A 10,740-nucleotide genomic window follows, 5' to 3' on the forward strand; every position below is an offset into this window, starting at 1 on the left:
GATTGTGTTTTTACTAATATAGTGTAGCATAGGGTGAGGATGTGGGTTTTTGTGGTGATTTTCTCCCCTTCCACATTTCGCACCTGCGCCCTCCTGACAAGCCCGGTGAACAGAGAGCCCCTAGCCATGAAGCAACGATAGAGAAAGCTATTCAGACGTTTCCTTAGTCCATACCCCCGTAACTGGTGGCATAACAGTGGAGACAGTGGTGGGACTACCAATCCACCCCTGTCGTAAGGATTAGTGACATAACACTAGTAGCGCCGGTAATCGAGCCCGGACCTCTGGATCTGTAGCCAGGAACTCTGACCACTAGACCATGGAGGCGATCGTATATCTGTCATTACAGTCTCAATACCCTATAAGCTTATGAGATCGCCTTACTGTCTGTTTCTGTATCCCCCCAACATTTTTATTAGGAGGCTTATGAGATCATTTTGCTGTTTGTTTGTCTGTGTCCAACCTCTTTTTGTTTTCTATGCAGTCCACCCCGTATCAAAGGAAAATATACGATTGATTCTTCCCAGAACTTCTTGTTATTTGATGTAGCCCTATCAACTGTCCAGATTATGTAGAGTCCAGTGGACGGCGAGATGTGAAATGTGCATATGAAATGAAGATGTCCATGTCTGTTTAATACGTTACCGTTTTGCAGTTTGCCTGAAGATGTTGAGGAAAGCGAACGTTTTAAGTAACTTGTAGATGGTATTTTTGTATAGGTAGGTTACACAGAATATTGAGAGGGTTTCATAATACTGCGAGGTAATGGCTTCACGCAACAGTACGCATCTCATAGAGTAAAACACCGCCGTTGGGAGCTGTTTCGTTCAGCACGTCGACAGGAGGAACAAGAGAAGACGCTTCAGGACTCGTGTATACAAATTTTTGTCACGCAGATGTGACAGCAGAGTAACGAGGCCTGAGGCTCAATTATTAAATACGCTGTCCTTATTCGTCACGGAAAAGACCCTCTGAATTGTTCCGATACAACATTAATTCCTCAAAAGTGAAACTGGAAAGACTCTTCAGGATAACGAATCGGTTCATCCGAGGTATAATAAATATTTACTTGCTAATTATAAGCTGTTTTAGTAGCCCCAAACACGTACAGGCACTTGTATTAAGATGGAACCGCTAAGTTAGTAAGAATTATTTAACTTAATGGTGAACGAACCTAACTCCTTGGCGCAGAATTCTTGAAAGATTAATAGGCACAGCTAGTTATGATATGCCTCGCCTTTTATGACCCGTATGCTTATTACAGTTTTCACGAGAGTCCGCCACTAGCCTCATCCTGAACTACGATTAATTTACGTAAGATCTGAGGTTTCACGGCGGTGTCTATGAAGAATGCCGTCTTCTGAGATGTGGCGCCGTGTAGGTCTTGTGTGAACCGACATCTTGGAGGAACGTCGGTTCAGTCTGCAGCCACCTACTCAAGCTTTTTCCTCACTCGTGGATTATTCTACCCTGAATATTGAGGCGATACGTCCCTCCGAAACGTCAATTCACACGAGATTTACACGGCGTCACAACCCAGAAGACGACATTCTTCATATTTTTAATTTAGTCCAAATTTTACACTTAATTTTTAAGGTATGTTTTATTATTATTATTATTATTATTATTCTATCTTTAGATCTTATTTTCTATCTTTTCAGGGTTTCCGACATAAATTTCATACCAATTTTTAATTTCTCCCATGCGTGCTACATATTCGAGTCATCTCATCCTTATTGATCTGATTTTCATAATATTCGATAAGGAATACAAATTATGAAGCTCCTCATTACTCAGTATTCTCCACATTCCCGTTAAATAAGAGCTCCATTCCATAAATAGACGATTGAACTTTATAGACTAGAAAAACAAATTCCAAATTGCAGCCCGTACTATTGTGTTTAAAAATAATGTCTCGTGACTTACAAAACCGTAGAAACGGAAATTTCTCTACACAAGTTGAAGATTACTACAAGCAATGTTCACCTGAGTCATACGTATTGTTTCCTTTTATTCGCTTAGTAAGGGGTGGAGTCCAACTGGGTCCTCTCGGCACGGCGGCCATTGATTGGCCTATTGTAGCCTGCCACAGGTGATTATGATGATGGAGAATTTGGTGGAATGAAGATTGGCAGGGGAAACCGAAGTATTCGGAGAAAATTCGCCCCTGTGCCACTTTGTCAACCACAAATCCCTCTTGACCAGACCCGGGATCGAACTCTGGCCGCCGCGGTGGGAAGCCAGCGGCTAACTGCTTGAGCTATGGCGCTGCCCCCATACATATTGTTAGTCTGTTGGATAATCCCGCTCTTGTTCAAACGCATCATAATTCATTTCAACGACTGAGAAATAAACACACATAAAAGGAACCTAACATAAAATGTTTTATAATTCTCCAGTATAAATATGGCTAATAGTAGGAAGCATTGTAGATTTGTAAATTTACATCCTTATTAAGTTTGCAAATAGAAAGCTCTTCGAATCCATTGGCATGAATACAGTTCCTTGTCGCAGCTATTTCAAGAAAATTGCATAAACGGTACGCAGGAACTTACTTTGAACCTGAAAAAAGTCTTATTGCGACTTCTGCATTGTCCTTTCTTTCTTTCTTTCTTTCTTTCTTTCTTTCTTTCTTTCTTTCTTCCTTTCTTCTTCTTCTTCTTCTTCTTCTTCTTGTTCTCTTCCTCCTCCCTTCATGGGCTAAGCACACTGGCTTATCCCGCCATCTCAGAATTATTTGTGTATTCGTATAACTTTCAAACGCGTACAGAATTTTCCTTCGTTGACAGACCAATCCATAATAATGAATCCACCATCAATAGGTAACACAATAGAACGGGATTTCAATTAATCCTTGCTTCCAGTGGAATATTTTAATGATTCGGTATATGTACTTTATTTGTTTTGGTTGCCCTTTAGCTGTTCTTGAGTACTATGTTGAGTCCCCTCGATAGGCTACCACCATTTCGCAACGAAAATCCAGTTGTGGTGCCACTTCAAGACTCTGAGAAGTCTGATTGGACTCTCTTTGGTCTGGTCACTCACCTTAGACCTTACAAGCTTGGTTAGACCTGTCAGGAACTTCAGCCCCCCGCATTCCACCCTTTCTGGATCACAGAAATACACAGGCCTTCTCACTACGAGAAAGTAAAGGCCCACCCACCTTGAAGATGGCAAATATCAGAAGCAATCTACACCAACAAAGGAGTAAGACAAGAATGTAGATTGTCATCACTCGCCTAATACTTACATTAATAGAGATATAAAAAAGTGGACACTAAACAGCTATAAAGTCGGTCACAGTAGCCGAGAGGTCTAAGGCATGTACTGTCTTCGCTCGCTTGGAAACCGGGATCGTGGGTTCGAATCCCACTCGGGGCATGGATGTTTAGTTTGTGTGTGTGTGCGTTTTTCTGTGTTTGTGTACATGTAGAGGCCTTGCGACGAGCTGATCACCCGCCCAAGGAGTCCTACCGAATGTGTAAGATCTAGAAAAACCGAAGTGAACGGAGGTAAGCCTAGGCCCACTGGGGCTGTACTCGTAGTGCCAAAGAAAAAAAAAAACAGCTATAAATGACAGTCAATTTACCGTAGGGAAAATAAACAACATTATATGGGGATGATCATGTTATAATAGAAAAATCCGATGACGAGTTACAAATGACATAAATAAGCCAAATAAAGTAATTAAAAGTATGACATGAAAATATCCCTTTCCAAAACAGAAGCAACAGGATTCTGTAGGAGGGGACGGAACATAAAAAGGCTCAAACTAGAAATGTAAGGAACTATTATAGAACATGTTTCTATTTTTAATTACTTAAGCTATCGAACATCAAATGATGTTAAAGATATTAGCATAAATATAAAAAGATATAATATAACGCTCGATATAATTGAAGGTCACTTGAAAATATGGCAACAGAGACAAAATTACAAATATGTAACATTATTTCTAAAGCAGCTTTGTGCTCCGGCAGTGAAAACTTAATTACGAATAAGAGGAATGCCTCAAAACTGGAAGCTACACAAATAAAAATCTTAAGACCATTAATTGACCTTACGAAACTGAACCGCGAAGGAAACTCTAGCATAGGTTAAAAGCGAATAACCTTACTTAAGACGTAAAATTATACTCGTATCAGAAAGCTGGTTAGATCACCTGGAAAGAATGGACAGAAATAGCTTACTCAAACTAGCTTTTCGATATCAACCCAGGGAAGACCCATAAAAAGCCGGAAAGATCAGAACACCTTGAGCTATAAAGGGACAGGCCTTAAGACCTAACCCTCGTTTATGTTCATGAAGAAGAAGAAGAACTATGCATCAGAACATAATTCTCATAATAAGTGGTAAATGTAAGGTCTGTCATATTTAAAAAGCAACACGTGCCGTGAGAAGTGCCGACGAGGAAGAAACAGAGGCAAGTTCAATTTTCGGATGCTGAGGAGGTGCATGGCAATGTTCCTGGAAACAAAATGTTGTTGTCAGTGAGAACAAAATATTCAGTGGACAGAAATATATATAACCCTCAAACCAGTATGAAAATCAAAGGAATCGTTACACACAAATATGTCTAATGAATTTGGAACAATTCTTACAGATAGTTAATTTTTTTAATGTGTCTTACATAACTGATACATATATAGGAAATAACGAAACACGAGTATTCCCAGCAAGCTACTGTACTTTTGGATACTTCTGAAGACGGTAGTTGCACAAAATGGAGTAGAAACTGTACACAAATACAAGTGTAAATGAGGAAGAGATTTCAACAGTGTCATGCATAATCAGACTTACTATTTACGGGCAGAAAACGGCGTTGGCCATGAGGATATCAGAAAGTGACAATCTATTATCAAGTGCTTATTAATCACCAATTGAGTTTCAAGCAAAAGACACACAGAGCAATGTGCACGGTATGCACTATAAAACAGAAATAACGTGTAAGATTTGAGGTTTTCACGACGGTAACTATAAGAAGAAAGTCGTCCTCTTGGATGTGGTGCCGTGCGGATATTGTGCAAAGCGACTTTTCGGAGGAACTATCACCTCCATCTTCAGGATATAAAAACTCCGCGAGCGAGGAATCAGTGTGAGCAGGTGGCAGCCACTTGACACGTATATCTAATTAATTCCAGGATGGTCTCCAGTTTTAGGTCCCTATGCAATATTTCTCTGGCCGCTAGACATAGTAGTTTCGAAACGATTTTCAGATATTAATTTTAGAATCTTTGAAGGTCTGAGGTATAGAATCTAGAGGTAGGATGCTATTTGTTGAACCCCCCTCAATACCTGAATATTGTAAAACTCTTATATTTCGATTAATTTCATGGTTGTGGTTATTCACGTTAAAATGACCGTTTTAGAAAGAAGTTTACGTTAGCTTTTACGACTATCCAAGGTCAGACAACCTATTATGTCATGTTCCCAACGACATCAGTGCATCTGTAACGTAATTTTAAGGATTTAACTGTCTGTATCATGGTAACATGTCTGAACTGCATAAACCAAGCTCGACATGATGCAGTATATACAATTTCTTTCTCTGCAGCAATAACAAAAGCAGGAGGGAATACTTGTTTTACAAACTGCAGTACTGAAGTTGTCTCAAATTAATGAGTGCGAGGAATGTAGACTGGATTCACCTGGCTATAGATAGCATCAAGTTGCATGGTATTGACCCTCTGACTTCCATAAAAGGAGGGTACACCCTAAAGCGAGAGTTGGTTTCTTGAGACGTACTCTGTTCCATGAAGTAAACTTTCCTTCCTTAACGCCTTCTTTAAGATGTAGCATGACTAATTCAACTCATGCTGATCACAGCGGCTGCGCGGTCTAAGGCATGAACAGTCTTCGCTCGCTTGAACGCTGGGATCTTGGGTTCGAATCTCACTCAAAGGCATGGATGTCCGTGTGTGCATTTATTCCGTGTTTTTGCTGTCATGTGTGTAGTTAGCGGCCTTGAGACGGTCTGGTCACTCGCCCAAGGAGTCTTACTGTCTGTGTAAGAAAGATTAGGGCCCAACAAAAGGCTGTAGAGCCATTGATGAAAGAAAGAATGAATGAATGAATTGGCCTAATGGTTACTTACTGCAGATACAAAGTTTGTACAAAGAAGATTACAATTTACCTAATTAAAACGTGTGAGGAGAATCAGCTGAAATAGGCTGAACTCCTTTCTTCTGAAATACTGTTTATTTGCATGTTTCTTTTTAGATTTTATCATCAGTCATACGGCGTAATATTTAAATTATGGATAAATTTACAGGTGTGTTTATCGAAATACATTAGCTTCGCATCAGTTTTCGAGTAAAACTTATCTAAATTATTAGCAAATCCATTAGTAAGCTGTTATATGCACGACTATGTCTCAATGACACAAAGAATTACAAACACAGGCATCGTCAAATCCGTTAGTTTGCATATATAATACAATTATTCATGTTACGAAATCAGAAAACATTTATTTTATTCCGTTAATCATTTAGTATAACGAAAAGTGTTTACGTAAAAGGCTGTAGCTTAAAACTATCCATATTTTATATTACGTATAATGTTCTGCAGCCAATCACAGTGGCCGCGCGGTCTGAGACACGAACTGTCCTCGTCTGCTCGAATACTGGGATCTTAGGTTCGAATCCCACTTCAAGCATGGATATTGGTGTGCATTTATTCTGTGTTTGTATTCTCCTGTGTGCATGTAGAGGCCTTCCGACGGGCCGTTTCCCCGCCCAAGCAGTCTTACCGACTGTGTAAAAGTCAGGAAACTGAAAGAGCCGCCAAGACCCAAAAGAGAGCTGTAGAGCCATAGACAGACAGAGAGGCAGGAAGGCAGGCAGAGATAGATAGATAGATAGATAGATAGATAGATAGATAGATAGATAGATAGATAGATAGATAGATAGATAGATAGATAGATAGATAGATAGATAGATAGATAGATAGATAGATAGATAGATAGATAGATAGATAGATAGATAGATAGATAGATAGATAGATAGATAGATAGATAGATAGATAGATAGATAGATAGATAGATAGATAGATAGATAGATAGATAGATAGATAGATAGATAGATAGATAGATAGATAGATAGATAGATAGATAGATAGATAGATAGATAGATAGATAGATAGATAGATAGATAGATAGATAGATAGATAGATAGATAGATAGATAGATAGATAGATAGATAGATAGATAGATAGATAGATAGATAGATAGATAGATAGATAGATAGATAGATAGATAGATAGATAGACGTATAGCAAGGTGAGCCACTTCTGAGAAACTCGATAAACTCGGATTCGAGCGTCATGTAAAGCAGGTTATGACAGCGACAGGATACAAGTAATGTTTCGTGAAGATATCAAAACCAAGTGCAGGGTATGATCCACAAATAATCTGAAGTTGTGGAGGTAAGACCTACTATTCTCCGTTCAGATGGAGGAGACAATTAACGATATTGTCGGCAGCCCGGATGTGACGTCGAATGGTTAGGATGATTAATGAATTGGAAAGGGTTTGGAAGAAGCGGTCATGTCCTAATTTGAGTTCCTACCCCGCCATTTTGCTGGAGAGGCTGAGTAAACCACGAAAACCCACAGTAAGGGTAGACGGTCTCCAGGCCGAGATTTGAACCTGGGATATATCAAATATGAGGCACAACTGCTAACCATTTGGCCGCGACGTTCAGTCATTCTCCATTGTGAATTCGTAGCAAAATGTGTGCAGCACACCACGCACATGCATTCACACAGCGCTTGCTCCGCACCCACAGCCGCAGCTGATCACGAAATACAGCTATCCGGAAGAGACGCACAAGGTACGCACTGCCGACGGCTACGTTCTGACAGTTCATCGCATCCCACACACACCGACAGAGCAGCAGGCAGATGACAGACCGCCCGTACTTCTACTGCACGGCCTTCTCGGCAGTTCAGCGGACTGGGTCATCGCTGGTCCCCACAAGGGACTAGGTAAAAAGAACAAGTAAATCTTAATCACGTTTAAGGAAGGTCAGTCTCTCTGTCGCATTTTGGATCAGACCCAAGTGATAATACGTGCCAATGACATTAAAGTCCTTGATTAAATACTCAGAATATGTAGGCCATACGAGATCACCATATATCAACAACAATCCCAAACTTGTTAGGCTTAGGCCTGAAGAAATTGCAAGGTGCCAAGGATCTTCAAGTTTCTTTATTATAAAGATTCGGCCCGTATGGCAAGCTTAATCAATCCAATCAGCCAACCTAATTCTGACATTTCTCCCGTCTGTATCCCCCTCATAGGTAATGAGGTTTCTAACTCACAGAGAAGATCTGTATCACATGACAGATTCTTCATGTCTTTCCACAAGCGTTTGGTCTCGAGTGTTCAGATTTTACTCCATAGATGGCACTAGTGGTAGATAAATTTCTACCTCCCTCTCTCCTGAGGACGGAAACAAATTCATTTTCCGAAACTTCGTGTTTTCTATTCTCTAGAATACCGGAAGATGGAAAAAGTCCAAAACCCCCATTAATTCTGTGTGTTGTACACCATCGTCGTCATTTTGCCTGTGGTTCTGTATGGGTGTGAAACTTGGTCTCTGTTATAGAGTGAGGGTGTTTGAGAACAGGGTGTTGAGGAGAATAGTTGGACAGAAGAGAGATGAAATGACTGGAGGTTGGAGAAAACTGCATAATGAGGAGCTTCATAACTTGTACTCTTCTCAAAGTATAATTAGAATGATCAAGTCAAGGAGGATGAGGTGGGCAGGTCATTTAGCACGAATGGGGGAGACGAGGAATGCATATAGGATATAGGTGGGAAAGGCAGAAGGAAAGAGACCACTTGGAAGACCAAAGGGTAGGTGGGTGGACAATATTAAAATTGATCTTAGAGAGATAGGATAGTATGGATTGGATTGATCTGGCTCAGGATAGAGACCAATGGAGGGCTCTTGTGAACACGGTAATGAACCTTCGGGTTCCATAAAATGCTGGGAAATTCTTGAGTAGCTGCAGAATTGGCGGCTCCTCCAGAAGGGCTCAGCTCCATAAGTAAGTATACACCATCTACAGAACCCTTTGGGATCTACAAGTTTTTTTTAGTTTCTTACTTAACGACGCTGACTATATAGAGGCGATAATTCAACAGTTAATTTATATGGAACAGTAGAGTGGAATTGTAGAATGCGAAGTGGCAGGGAAACGGAAGTAATCGGAGAAAACCTGCCCCACAGCCAATTAGTCCACCACAAATCCCATATGACCCGACCTAGAATCGAAACCAGGCAGCAGTGGTGGGAAGCCAGCAACTAACCGCCTGAGCTATGACCAGGCAAATGACCTTCAAACTATTCAGACGTCCACACATGCTGCAGTTCAGTACTTCCAGCATCACGGCAAATTCAAAACAAAATGTATACCTAACATGTCAATCGATTTAACGTTTATTTCTGAGGGGAATAACATCGACTATGAGTTGTCTTAGGCCGGTCACGGTAGCCGAGCGGTCTAAGGCATGCACTGTCTTCGCTCGCTCGGAAGCCGGGATCGTGGGTTCGAATCCCACTCAGGGCATGGATGTTTGTGTGCGTTTTTCTGTGTTTGTCTACAGGTAGAGGCCTTGCGACGAGCTGATCACTCGCCCAAGGAGTCCTACCGAATGTGTAAGATCTAGTAAACCGAAGTGAAACAGAGAGTTTCATGGAGGTAGGCCAAGGCCTAAATTCGGGATGTTGCGCCACAGAAAAAAAAAGAGTTGTCTTAAAGGAAATACGACAAGGACGTTTAAAATGACTATGTTGATTATTTTCGAAGGTCAAGCACGAGGACACACGACCTCACTATTCAACATTATCAGCGTCCTTCTAGGAAAAAAATTATAGCTATATAACTCAATCATAAATGCTTACAACGTAACTCAGAAAGGCCAAGATTTCACAGTTATATTTAATTCATCACGAAGCCATGAAGATGTATGGAGGGCTGGAGATAAAGCCACACACGTCTGCAACCTTGTCACTAGATGAGAGTGAGCTTCACACTTAAACCACTTCATTCCGGGGAAAATGCAACCCGTACTCATTTGTAATACGAGTCCGAGTGGAGTCTTAGAATATGTTAGGCGTCTAGATGCGGTGGCAAAACAAATATTTCTACGCTGCCAGGAATCAAACCATGGCCACCCAGCCCATATCGAGCCACAACATTGAATGGTATATCCTAGATCCATAAAAATCTACATTAATTTAAACTGATGCTTAAACACTTGTCATATTATGGCTCTGTAACCTACTATAGACTACATGGCAGAATCGAAACGAAATTTCATGTTAAGAGTTCTGTCCTCTGGTATATAACGCTATGTAGCCCGTTGAAAGTCAACCGAAGTTTCGGAGGAAACATGTCACCCCCAATTTCAACGTCGATTAATAAGCCAATAAAANAAAAAAAAAAAAACAGCACGAAGCAGCATGGCTCTGCTTGAGGTTGTTATGGCTGTTAATGTTAAGATTACGGTCTTCGGAGGGTATGATACCATGTAGCATGGCGGAAAAGGAACGGCGTTTCGGATATATCCGCTGCTTCCATCTTCGGGGCAGAAGACGTAAACTAGTTCCGACGAATTCCGGTTTACATCCACGTATTTAGCACGTACAGCAACCTCCTGTGATAGAGAAATGTTCTGCTAACAATTTCTTCATAGAAATAAAAGTTAATTCTTCTGTCTCCTCCCCCCCCCCC

The 10,740-nt window shown here is 40.7% G+C and overlaps 1 protein-coding gene across 4 annotated transcripts in view; it reads left to right on the top strand.

The window, feature by feature from the left end:
* The window catches only part of LOC111867756 (lipase 3-like), a 33,866-nt gene that overhangs the window by 10,314 nt on the left and 12,812 nt on the right, over positions 1 to 10,740 (top strand). For all 4 annotated transcript variants that reach the window (XM_023857889.2, XM_023857891.2, XM_023857890.2 and 1 more), the window contains exon 3: positions 7,785 to 7,983. In XM_023857889.2, the coding sequence (XP_023713657.1) occupies positions 7,785 to 7,983 (199 nt within the window). The remainder of the gene's footprint in view (positions 1 to 7,784; positions 7,984 to 10,740) is intronic.

The sequence above is a fragment of the Cryptotermes secundus genome, unplaced genomic scaffold (assembly GCF_002891405.2).
Source record: "Cryptotermes secundus unplaced genomic scaffold, Csec_1.0 scaffold116, whole genome shotgun sequence".
Classification (NCBI taxonomy): Eukaryota; Metazoa; Arthropoda; class Insecta; order Blattodea; family Kalotermitidae; genus Cryptotermes; species Cryptotermes secundus.